Source organism: Musa acuminata, chromosome BXJ2-1 (genome assembly GCF_036884655.1).
Source record: "Musa acuminata AAA Group cultivar baxijiao chromosome BXJ2-1, Cavendish_Baxijiao_AAA, whole genome shotgun sequence".
Lineage (NCBI taxonomy): Eukaryota > Viridiplantae > Streptophyta > Magnoliopsida > Zingiberales > Musaceae > Musa > Musa acuminata.
Window position 1 is genome coordinate 982,217 of NC_088338.1, and position 13,805 is coordinate 996,021.

Below are 13,805 nucleotides of genomic sequence, written 5' to 3' on the forward strand. Positions count from 1 at the left end.
AGACACCTATGACAATGGATGCTGGAAAGAGAATTCATACACCAAATAACCACCTAATGAAATACTATGCCCATCACAGATCTACAATTCTGCAGTTTCAATAAAGACCACCAGAAAAGGAATTGTCATGAAAAAATAAAAAAAAAGAAACAACCATTCTCCGATAATGAGTGATGAAAAGATCCATCATGATCTAATACCCACCAAAAGAACTATTGTGCCCATAAAAGATATGTAACTCTATAGTTTTAATACAGACAGCAACATGTAAACAACTTTGTGATTGGTGGAAGGCCAGTAATGATGGAAAAAAGACATCACCTCTACTGACAATAACTGGAAGAAATATCATACTTATCAAAGATATACAACCCTTAGTCTCAGTACACCATCAGGAAGTCGAATTTGACAACTTCCGGTTGCCGCATATATATCTGGTTGTTGCTGCTCCACATTTTTGTATACTAAGCCACTGGTGACATGAAACAATATGATACGAATTGTTACATGTCCAATAGGATGAATCGAAGTCGACATACATGTGACACCTTGGGGATCCCCTTACTCTCGTCCAATGAATCTTTCTCGAGTAATCGATTGCCCTAAATTGGTACAAATAATCTCCTAGAAAAAGCTACATGACCAGAAACCTCATCAATGTACATGTATAAAATGGCTCCCTTTGACACGAATCGATTTATGTTCTGAGTTCCGACATCAGATGCTCACATTGTAAGAGCATGTGAAGAACAAATTGCCGAGTCGCCAACTCTTGGGACTCGCAATATATCTTAGTTCTGCCAATCGAGATTCTTATTTGAGACAGGGAAGTACTCATGCACAGGAACCCCAAGCAAGTCATGTGTCCCTTTACCATCAGGCTGAAGACAGGACTCACTTGACATACTTATATTGTGAGTATTGCCTGTGTACCAGTCATCACTAGTGGCACTCGAAAGTCCAAATTCAGAACTATTAGTATTAGCTGGGGGAGCTGGGGCTGGGGCTTCAGCAGTCTTATGCACACGACGAGAAGACCTGTTTGCAATATTACCTTTCAGTAGGGCCCTTGTATCCCTTCCCTTCCGCTTCGTCCCAAGAAACCCACATGCAAGAGCTTCTAAAGCTTTGGTGGTTGGAGGACGGTTCCTGGTGCTTTGCCTCCTGGAGTTGACAGAAGGCTTTTGATCACCAAGTGTTCCAGTAAAGTTCTCCATTGCCTCAGAACCATCATGCTGCTGTTTCGTTTCTGACAACTTTACAGCTTCCTCCAAATTCAAATCATGCTGACTGTCCGCCACCTCCGAGTCAGATTGCTCACCAGTCTCATAATCTAGGGGAACATTTGGTACTAAATTGAGATTGATCAAAGTTCGTGATTGAGGCATTCCATCAGAGGAAGTTGCCTTAGATGTAGTAGCTGTACTACTGCAACATCGTTCCTTGGATATGCACTTGTCTACCTTATCTGGACTAATATAAATTGGAAAGTCGGGATAGAATTTCCCACAAAAAGGGTCAGGCCCTGCAACAGTTTTACCACTTGCTTCCTGTGCACCCAACTTGAGCTGAGCTCCTTCCTCCATTAGTTGATGGCCTTTTGAAAAGGAGTAAGCATTGCGACCAGTTCGTTGATACTCACAGGCAGTTAATCTTCTTCGTTTTGCCATAGGTGCTAAATAAGACCGCTGACCAGATTTTGCCCTGCGGTTGAATTTACACTTCATATTCTTTAATGGCAGCTTTTCATTTAGCTGATCGGCACATTGATCTTTTAAAATATGTCCATTTGTTGGTAATGTAGTACTTGAAAAAGCAATCACATTCTCAGATGGAGCAGACTGCATTGCCTTGCCGACGATGCACTTTCTGCTTACCTTAAGCTTCTTGTTGTTAGATGAATCTGGATCAGAATCTCCTTGATCATCTGATGAGCTATCTTCTGAATCTTCTGAACCATCACTTGTTATTTCTCCTGTATGAATCGAAGGGCCATAATTACTAATGGCATCAATGGGTAGAGTCCTAAGTTCTCTCACCTTGAAAGGTTCTTCACCATGGACCAAACTGGTATCCACAATAGTGAACTTCATAAATTCAGAATTACAAATTGGAACCCTAGGGCGAAGAAAACAGTGTTGTTGATGATCAAGCAGACCATTTTGGTCTGATTTAGCATCCATGGCACACTCATCCTCATCTTTAGTGGTGCTGCTTCCTGTGGCTCCTTCAGCCTCTAATTCAAGGAGTGTGGGGTCTGATGCTACTTTATTTAGGACATCACTAACAGAATCAAAGTAGTGATTTCCTTTCACAAGCTTTTTTCTTGAGAATTTCTTTATACCAGGGATAAGAAACACTAGTGAATGTTTGGATGCAACAAAACTAATATCTCTCGGTTGCTCCGAATGCCACCCCCTGGCTAGCAGACGAGGCCAAACAGCTTCCCAAAAGAGATCATTTGACTTTGCCTTGCTTAACCTAAAATCACCTGTTAAAAACTTGACGATATCTCCAGAAGTAAGAGACGAACATGCTGTGCCAACTGGTATCTCAGGGCGAATGGAGGATGACTGATTTGATCTAACTGGATCCAAAATATTGCCAGTGAGGTCATGCTTTTCTTTACCAATTCCAATGGCTTCAACCAACACTGGCATACCAACTGTTCTCTTTAAAGTACAAACAAATTCCTCCAAAGAAGCTCTGCCTTCATTAAATATATTTGTAGCCTGAAAAAGAAGTTGCAACTTATATCAGAGGATATCTTGTAGTAAACACAAAAATAACATATATGCAATCTAAAGTTTTGTTCTTTTTCAGGGGCATGAGTTCAACAAGAACTGCAGAAAGCTAACTCCAGAATGAAACCACAGAAACAAAATTACAGTAAATAAAAACTGGAAATAGTACTGTTGCAATGTTTAAAGATCCAGTGTGCAAAATGAACAAGCTAAAAACAAAAAAAGATACTCTGAATAGTTTAACTATGAGCCTCATATCATTAATCTGAAAGAAAGTCAAAATTGACAACCATTAATTCAGTTAAAAGAGGGTCCTGATTGCTACTTTTTAAAAATCACACTCCTTATCCTGCTACTGTTTTCCACTGTGCCGTGGCTTTATTCCATGCTACTAAGAAGGCTGCTATGCCTGAGGACAATGATAGGGTTCATCATGTCCTTGTAACCTGGGATCCTCCTTTGGCAAGATGGTGCAAACCTAATTGTGATGGCTCATGGGATGAATGAGAAACTGGGGGAATTGGCTTTGTTCTCCGTAATGCTTCCTGTTTGATGTGTCGCTGTAGGAAGCTTTTAAGAAGGCATATCCTTTACTGCAAAACTGCTGCGGTGCGAGGACTGCTTTTGGCAAGACAACTACGAATTCAACGAATCCAAGTGGAGACGGGCTCTAAAGTTCTGGTAGAACTTTACAAAGATGATACGCCTATTCCCTGGAAGACTCAAAACCTATTACGGTACATTTGCTACATTCTCACCCACTCTTTTTTAGAATTTTGAGTGAATCATGTACTAAGGGAAGGTAACAAGCCAGCTAACTGGCTTGCTAATTTTGCCAGGACTTCTCGTTTTGATTGTTTTTGGGAGCCAGAACTCCCTTCCGATCTCACGTTTTTGGTTCACTGTAACGCGAACAGGATTGGCTGTAATCGTTTGGTTTAGTTTTTTAATATAATTTTCCTCTTTTACTATGTAGTGCTTTCAAACTCAAGCAGTAAAAACCTTGGATATCTAAGATGCATAGTCTTTAAATGCTACACCTATTACCTGGCTTGTTAAACTAAGTGACATTTAAATAATCAACTTGGATCATGTTCTAATATAGTGAGTGCCCTTATAAAGTTCTTACAATGTTACAACCCTCCAAAATCTAGCTACACCTTGGAAGAGTCTAGAAGTGGAAAAACAAATTATAATAGAGGAAGTTCATGTCAAAGATATAAATAAGCAACGAAATACTGTAATCGCACATCATATATGCACTTTTCCATCCATTTAAAGTAAAATTAAAATCAAGAAGGTAAGAGAAATAGTTTACAAAGTATAGCAGCTAATGACTTGATGGTGACCTTTGAAATTAATGCAAATGCCCAACCAAAATAAACTTGCCAACATTTCTAAAATGTGGCTCAGAGGTTAGAAACTTCACCTTGTTGGTGCCAATTTAAGCTCATTCAATGATGAAGTATCCTTAATTGAACTATAATGAAATTAAGAAGAAATTATAAGTTTGCATATAAGGAGGTGTTTTTATCTCATTAGCAGACATACAAACCAATGGAACAAAATGCCACAATGCTAAACTCATCTATCAAACTACAAAGTGAATCCAACACAGCAGTTGAATATGAAAAACAATGAGTTTTAAGGGGTCAAAGACTTAATTTGTAGCTAGATTCGGAGGAATCTGATAAAAATTTTAATTGGGTGGTAGAGCTTAACCTATTAGTAAATGACCCAATATATATTAACTCAATGATACCCCTCACTTCGCACACGCGAAACTAAATCCAAGCGGATAGTGCAAGCCAATTTGAGACAAGAATACTGCACATACATTAATTAAACACTGGGTGAAACTGAGAGGGACATGCATAGGATTCAATTCATGACCTATGCTGCTCTGATACCATGATAAAGATTTTAATTAGGTGACCATTAATCCCAAAAGCTTAAGCTATTAAGAAATGTTCAATATGTATTTAATTAACATTATCATAGAAAAAAATCTTTCTCAACCATAATACTATGTATGGTGCAATGGGCTCATGACTTGAAAACACTCAAAAATTATACACTACAAGATTTGGGCTGGCGTTTTAACCTCCCAAATGACAGAAAGACCAGCCAAAATATCATTTAGAGTTGTCTAGAACTAAAATAAGATTTATAAGATGCATAACAAGCTTCAAGTCAGTCTCAAATGGCCTTCAACCTGTCTTCATGTCAGGATAGGTCCAATTCCATAAGTTTGTTGCTGGTTTAAAATCATAAAAAATATGCCTAATGACAGACATGTTTCAGCCACCACTAATCTCTCTCTCTCTCTCTCTCTCGTCCAAATCTACCGGCCATATCATGTGTCCATATGTCAACCCATACTAGAACCATGTTGGCCCACTGTCCATCGGTATTGACACTGGAACAAAATTTTTGGATCCACAGCTAGAATGATTTAGAAATTGCATTCAAGAAAACATTAGAGCTGCCGTATAAAGTATTTTCTCAATGAGATACAAAGAAAAAAACCATTTGCCAGAGCTGCCTTAAAAACCATTTTCATCAATGGAAGAGAAAGTTTTTGAATTTCACCGAAATAGATCTGACAATTGAAGAAAAGAGTCTTCTGGACGTAGTTCATAAGATCGATATCATCATTAACATCAAGCTGTAGGGCACAAAGTTTTGAGCCTTTTATATGACATACATAATAGTTATTTACTATATGAATATTTTATATAATAAGATAAATAATTATTTATTTAATAAATTAATCTTTATTCTGTTATTATTATTATTATCTTTTACGTAATGTTTCATCCATCACACAAAGTCGACTCCTAAAAAAATTGATCCAAATGAAAAGTTGAACCAATACTACTGTTTGACAAAGATATTACCTTGACACTAACCCAAGCTGATTCCCATAACCCTTGGGATCAGTTTTCAAGTTCATGCTCTGCACCAAACTAGAAGATGCTCAATATTTTTTACTACCACTATCAAATATGATTCAATAGATTTTACATCAGATTGTACGGTCGGTCTTGAAAACTAAGTGCCTTTCCGATGCATCACTATCTATTGTAGCAGCTTGTGGATCCAATTGTTGGGAAGACGAAGTACACAGCAACTCATGATTGTCCTGAGCGACCAAATTGTGCAAAAGGATGTGCTTTAAGTCGACTCAGCTGCAATGTAGAACAACAGGTCAAAGTTACACAGCACTTCATGATTGTTCTGAGCAACCAAGTTGTGCAAAAGGATGTCTGTTAAGTCGACTCAGCTTCGATGTAGAACAACAGGTTAAAGTCACACAACACCTCATGACTGTCCTGAGAAACCAAATCGTGCAAAAGGATGTGCAATAAGTTGACTCAGCTTTGATGTAGATCAACAGGTCAAAGTCAATGCTGATTAGCTCAACCATTATTTCTCAGTACCAGGCTATCTTGATGGCATCAGCATTGCATTGCACACCATCTGTGATTGAAGAGACCCTGGACACCAACCAACCTTCACTCAATCTTTCACTAGAAATTGATTGGTTGATCCTTTAAATCCTATGCCATATTGTTTATCTTCTAATAACCTCTCTCGGTATATTACACATGGTCATGCTGTTCATATCGCCATATTCATTGGAAGAATATGGGGCCTAGGCTCTGGCATCACTTTTGGTGAAGGTGCAGGGCCAAGATGCACGTCCAGTTGGATTTGGTAGAGGACTGAGATTTTAAACCTTTGGTTTTGACATTCATATATATTTCTTTTTTTTTCCCGATGACATTAGTATACATTTCATTAAGATTCTGCACAACAAGACATGACGATCATCAACAAAAGAGTAGTCATGACTCATGAGTGGACGGGTATAGTAGTTTGAATGAGGAAAAATGATCCTGTAAATAGTGTCTTAACTAGATTTGACAGACCCAACTGGTTCATTTTTGGTTTACAATCTATAATGAAATACTGATATATTTAACATGTAGAATCCATGCTAGCTCATATTCTGATAGATAATCTTGCAAAAAACCAATTGTGGTACTGTAAGATTTTCAGTCTTTTGGTTTTTCTGATTCTCTAGTCTCCCAATGGGGCACAAAACTTCCACATCAGCACAGACTACACTAAAGACATAGATGTTAACAGGCTAAAAACATTTATAAAGCTTATCTTGTACTCTAAACAAACAAATGTGCAACACCAATTTCTTTATACTCTGGGAAAAAAATGTCCACAAGTACTTCTTTTGCATTCTAGAGTCTAGACACTACAAGATCTCCCTGAAAATTGCAGAAATTGCTGTAAAAAATAAGAACTAAGGATGTATAGTTTAAGCTAATGAACTTTCTCAACTATGAACCTTAAAACCCAAAAGCAACAGTCACATGATTAAAAAGTACCTCCAACAAAGTGTCTTGGATTTCTTTTGCTATTTTAGATAGCACACGTGCCAAGAGTTCCTGTTGTCTCCATCCGGTAAATATGCGGTGTCCAAGAATGCACCTCCTGCTCTTTACTTTTCTGCATCTTGACCATCTATTATACGCATCAGATCTGTAGAACTTTCCATAATAATAGGAAAGTATATCCCCCATCTTCTTACACTCAATAAACTTTTCCACTTGAACAAGATTCTTTCCAAAAATGTAAAGACCTAGAAGAAAACATTGTGTCTCATTGTGACTCCATGAGGAAGATGGTGTACCAGGCAACGCTCTGTAACCTTTAGCTTTGCTAAGTTGCAGCAGAGGAACACCACTATCCATCTTACTCTCTAAGTTAATGCTTTTCTTGCTTGTAGATCCATCAGGTTTGTTGCGACAATTTGCTAGGTCAGTGCATTCATCTTTACATGCGAGGTTTAGAAGCTTTGTATGATACAAAGAACTTTCTTCTTGAAATTCAGTCATTTTACTGTATATAGCATCGGCATGGCCTTTTTCAGTGTTTGTATACTCCACTGACCCACCTCCAATAGAACTAATGTTGGAACAAGAAATTTCTTTCTGTTGGTCTTTGGTAGCATTGCCTACATGGTGAACCCAGGTAATTGGAATGCCTAATCCTACTCCGACATGATTGCCAACAGAAAGCATGCAGCTGGTACTAGTCAGGCGAGATTCTACTAGGATGCATTGTGAGTCCGTTGTTGCTAGTTCTGGAATCTCCACTTGGTACTCATAGCCTATGCGAGGCAATATCAGTGGTTCATCATAAATGCCATATCTGCCAGGGGAATCTGGTGAAGCGAACTGATCATAAACTGTCTCGGCAGCATGTTCATTGATATATTGCATTTCAGCAGCATCCATCTGTCATCACATCGAATAGGAAAGATTAGCAACTGCACATTCCATCCCATATTTAAAGAAGAAACGCCCAAATCAACTGATTTATGCAAAGTCAGGAAAGAACAGTTCAGATTGTTCTTTGTTTTAAAGTGCTCTTCCAGATACCTACAAGAATCATATATCTATGCACAAACATCTCCTATAGGTAGATGCGCGTTCCAGGCAGCAAGACTAAGAACCTAAAACGAGAGCTAGACACAAAGATGTTTGAACTTGCAGAAAAAAATTGTCATCTTTGTTATTCTTTTTCATTCGAAACATTACAGAAGCAATGGTTTAACTCAAATTGCCAGTTGGAAGCAGGAAAACCTTAAAAACTAATCGAATCAAGAAATTTGGGCATAAATAGCCAACCCTAAATAGACAGCGTATGCCACATCCCCTCAACCCAAACACTGGAAACCCTTCCTCGCCAGATACAAAGATTTTCCAACCATCAATCAACAACAAGATCCCGCAACCATCAAACGAATCATGCTAGTTACACGGAGCTACTGACAGAATCACCAACCCTCTTCATAAGAAAGTACACTTACGCACGACGATTACCATGCTGAGTTACCAGATTGTGGCCATCGCCTCGTCCACAACAAGCAGAGCACGCACCAGAAGAATACCTCGAGCGCGGTCGAGAAAAAGGCCGGCTCTCGAGAAAGCTCACGAACAGAAAGCACAAGCAACAAGCAAACGAGTAGGAGATCGGAGAGGGGGCTGTGGGGAATCGGGCGTACCGATCGCTACGCAGAGATTGGTATCGACTACTGTGTATGTCATCCACGAGGCGACGAACACATCAAACCATACGACGACGAGACGGAGAGAGGCGAGGAGGAAAGGGGGAATAAGAGGGGCGTCGTTCTCTGCGTCTCCTTCAAATGTGTACTGAAACAAATGGGGTATTTTTTTTCGCTTGCTTTATTCGATAGGGAGGAATCTTCGTTACTACAAAGACCTACTTATCGATTACCCGAAGAGGGTGGTCCCACAGGCCTGCTTCCGATCTCCGGGAAGAAGCCTTTTCGCTGCTTTTGGTCAGACAGGAATCAGGAAGCGCATAATAGCAACCGGATATTGAAAACCTCGTTTTAAATAATATTGATGGAGAGAAATTTTATTATTCTCAAAAATATGTTTGGCAATTAAAAAAAAATCTTAAATTTTTTTTCTCTCTTTTTTTTTTTTTATAATATTTTTTATTTTTTTCTTAAAGATGTGATTACATTTGACTATCTTTCTCGTCTTTGTCACATTTGTTTTCTTCCTCGTTCATTATCGTTGCCACTAAGAGGGCACTAAGATTCTCTTCGGTCATCAATATCATCGCTAAGGGACAAGGAACCTTGAGGTGGTAACTATAACATTAGAGTTGGAGAGGCAATCGATGGTCGATCATACATATGACATCGTAGAAGTTTCGAAATTTGTCAAAAGAGATCCAACGGTTAACATCATTTGATCGACACAATGCAAAAGCTCGATCAAATCATGTCAAAAGAGATCCAACGGTTAACATCATTTGTGTCTTTGTCATGTTTGTTTTCTTCCTCGTTCATTATCGTTGCCACTAAAAGGGCACTAAAATCCTTTTCGGTCATCAATATCATCGCTAAGGGATAAGGAACCTTGAGGTAGTGACTATAACATTAGAATTGGAAAGGCAATCGATGGTCATAGTATTTAGATCGTCGATCATACATATGACATCATAGAAGTTCTGACATGTGTCAAAAGAGATCCAACGGTTAACATCATTTGATCGACACGGTGCAAAAACTTGATCAAATCATATCAACCATAGCCTATGCCTTTAAGAGCCTCGTGTTTGTTACCAAGGCCATTGATTGTCGCTTTGACGAACTCATCATCGACAACAACCTTCATCTATCTCGCTTTGCTTAATGCATTGCTCTGTTCCCCGTCGATTTCTTTCTTCGGTTTCATCCATAAGAGAAAGCGTTGAAAGACGATCACAACAAGATGAAAGTTAGAGATAAAATAATAAAAATGGTCGGGAAGGGATGCATTATAGGAATAAATCAAAAATGAAAAAAAAGGTGAAAAAATATTTTTTTTGGGTGAATTTGCCCTGTGTATAAGATTAAGGGTTTAATTCCTAAAATACGATGCTACACTTGATTCCAAAGAATTCAAAGCACCATTAGATAAATTTACATTAGTCTCATGGGGTACTCAATTTATCTTATCAATTGAGTATTATATAATTCTAAAACTCATTTGTCAAATTTACATTAAACTAATAACTTATCCATTAGGGTTAAAAACATCATCAGTCAAATTTGTTGATGAGTTGAAACCTCTGAAACATGTCTCTCACATAAATATCGATAGTAAAGTCTTTGGATACATATTTTTTTATTTTATTAAAACTGTTACTTCAAAACAATTTAATTTTTTATAAAAAAAATATTTATTTTGTCTTGAAAATTTGATATTTTGGGATTTGAATTGGGCTACTTGAAACCTAATTGATAAAAAAATCAAAAAATTAACATAAACCGAGAATAATGATTGTAGATTAACTTATCTTAGCTGTACAGTACGCTAATTACTGGCATGAGACACGTATTGCTGTAGGGCAACTGTTTGCTGTCTGGTTACGAACAGCGAGGAACAGTTGATCAAGCAGTGAGCCGGATCGGCTGCAAAGGCCTGGGCGCCCTTCTAATGGTAACGGCCGAGTAAATTCCAAGATCAGCAATTTCTAGTGTACGCGGCAGGTTATCATTTGGCTAGTTTCGCGTTCGCTGTGGCGCTATTATATCTTGACGCAATATATGGAAACTATGGTTTGAATGGATGCACAGCGAAAAGTTCCGGGACCGTCCGATGAACAGAGGTTTTATCATCAATAGATGGTCCCAGTTGTTGATGTAGCTCATTAGATGGTCCCAGTTGTTGTTGATGCAGTAGCTCATTTAATGATCGAAGTCTTTTTCTCAGTTATCATGATCCCATTTTGCATACCATATTTCTGGCAACAAAGGACCAATTTTTGAAACAATGTCTCAACACCAATTACATATATATAATTAATAATAATTTTTTTAAAGATAAATAGTTGATACGGAGTATAACGTCAATTAATCATCATCCGACATGTAACTGTTATATGATGCCTAGAATGAAAGGGGAATACGATGGTCACCCTCTACCCATTTGCTTGTATTGGCAAAAGTCCAAAACAAGTGATTATGTGTTGCCTTCCTTGTTGCTCGCGTAATTAAAAAAACCAAGAGGAGACTATTGGGGGCGGTTAGAGATAATTTTCATGTAAAATATTCTATGAAATATTTTGTCCTTTTACAACTAAGTATAAAAGCTTATCTTTAATATAATTAAAGGAGACTTATCTTTTTTGACCACTCACATTCGTGCTCATACACCTCGAGTGACTAACTTGAGCATTTGAGAGATCGGATCGAGAAATCTCTTTCAACCTCGAGCTTCATGCAAATAACACTTTGAGAGCTTAATATTTCCATCTCGAAGGCACTTCTAATAGAACTCCACGTACGGATTCGGACTACGTCGGCTAACAATAATGTCAACGACTTTTTCCTTTAATGACAGTGAACATGAGATTTAATTCAATACCTATTAATAACGACAGCATTCAATATCTAGGTTAGCTAGCCATGGTCGAAAAATAATATATTAGATTGATAAGGTTTAGAGTTCTCAACCTTGATAATTATTATCTTGCAAAAATATAAGGTGGGAAAAAAAAAATCTCATTTTCTGTGACATGTTTCAATTCAATATGAAACTGACATGATGATGGCAAGGGTCCAATTTGTGTGTTCCACCACTGCAGCCATCCATGTTGTTTGATTATAATTGGTTGGGTGAGATGATGAACACAAATTTGAGATGAAGTGAATGATTTCAAGCCATATCTTTGTACTTTTTTTAAAAATTTTCTCCCTATTTAGTTAGATAAGTTAGTTTTGACATGGATGGATTCTAAAAGCTTTAAGATTTTAATATATTTTTATGTTGGAAAAAAATAAATATTTTTTTAAGCCTAAAGTTAATCCAAAAGCTAACAAAAAATTGATGGCCCAGCTTGCTTTTTTGGGCCAAACAACATATAGAGACTCCTATCATTAATAGAGTCTTTCATCATGATTTTGACTAATTATAGTTATAGATCCAATTTAATGTTATAATGAACCCAATGTTAATTAGAGAAAGAGATTATGCAATGGCCTGTCTTTATCAATAATTTTGATCCACACCTAAATCAACTTAGATGGAGCTCAAGTCAGATTAGATTCTAGTCAAAACCCAACCAAGGATGTTTCCACCTTAGAGAGTGTTATCCTTTAACAAAGTTGTGAATTTTGATTTATTATGCTAGAATAATTATTTTGTTGCTTGACATATTCTTACACTTACATAGTAGAGAGAGATTTGATGTGTAAGTCCTAAAACATATATGGTTTCAACCCCTTAAATTATTCCTAAAGTTAATCAATAGCAAGTAATGGGTAGTCAGAGATTGGCATCAGAACATATGGGGGTAACTTGGAATGTTTTGGAGCACCAAAATGATTGCTTGTTAACAACAGTCAATGATTCATGGAGGAAGAGGAGATTTGATGTGTATAGATTACCAAAATAAGGATTTGGAGAACAATTGATCTTCTGAATTTACTGCTTATTTGAATGAATTTCTTCAACAAAAGGGAGAGAGATATATATTTTATAAAAAAAAATCTTCATATTCAACAATTAAAATGTTTTATTGAGTCTGAACCTAAGTATTCCTTATCTGAGCATTATGCTGCAATGGACATTCTGCAAATTTTCTCATGCCATGCTCAAACTGCTATTCCCAACTCCATTCATGAGTTGCAAGCATCATCATCATCATCCTTTGTCCTTTCCTTTTCCACCTGGCAATCAAAATAGTTCAGTAAGTTTATGGAGTGAGAGAAACAGACACCCCAGCAAAATAACCTACAAAGAATTAGAAATTTCAAGCACATGTATGCAGATTATTTTCATCTCTGCCAACACCTCAGCCCATTGGTTGTACTTCCTAGAACACTCTTCCCCCATCAATTTGCTCCATGCTAAGTTTTGATCCAGTTCTGGGGAACATCTATGGTTCCTTAATCAAAATAATAGTGTTATCATTCATGTTTTTAATGCTTTGTCCCATAACTTTTTGCTCTAAAGTAGAACCAGCTATACTAAGCTTTCTTTCCAGTTCATGTTCATAGTTTCATGATCATATGCTTGGAACTATCAAATGTCAGTTTAAAGTATAAGCTGATTCAGCTGGCCAACTAAAATAAAGGTTGAAGATGCTGATTAATCAGCTTTAAGGAGCAGTCAGAACAACTTCCAGAAATCAAGATCATGGTCATGTGTCAGTGGTTGAAGATACCAAGACAGCAGAAAAGTGCTTCAGAATAAGGTAGTAGTTTGAGGGCAGTATTGACTGTCATCCTGAAAGACTATGGAGTCCCAAAATAACTGATGAATGCACTGAGCAATTTTTGCAGTTTCGGATTCGGCTATCAAACTTATTCCGATCCATGGTTGGACCCATATGGACCGGACTGTTCCGACGTATCATGTATTAGTATGGAGAGGAAGAAGAAAAAGAAAAAGAAAGAGACGAGGATCGTACCAAAAATGATGGTGTCGTAGTATGATACGTGAGCAATAG

The 13,805-nt window shown here is 37.5% G+C and overlaps 1 protein-coding gene across 3 annotated transcripts; it reads right to left on the minus strand.

Annotated features, from left to right (window-relative positions):
* Positions 1-171: 171 nt before the first annotated feature.
* On the minus strand, positions 172-9,008 carry LOC135583020 (uncharacterized). Of its 3 annotated transcripts, none has more exons than XM_009407354.3 (3): positions 8,836-9,008; positions 7,154-8,065; positions 172-2,732 (listed from the first exon to the last, which is right to left on the minus strand). In XM_009407354.3, the coding sequence occupies exons 2-3, from the start codon at positions 8,063-8,065 to the stop codon at positions 792-794; spliced, it is 2,853 nt and encodes a 950-aa protein (XP_009405629.2). In that variant the 5' UTR covers positions 8,836-9,008; the 3' UTR covers positions 172-791. The 3 variants fall into 3 exon arrangements, with proteins under 3 accessions (XP_009405629.2, XP_064948025.1, XP_064948024.1); XM_065091953.1 differs by having other exon boundaries at positions 8,654-9,008; XM_065091952.1 differs by having other exon boundaries at positions 8,641-9,008.
* Positions 9,009-13,805: the final 4,797 nt, after the last annotated feature.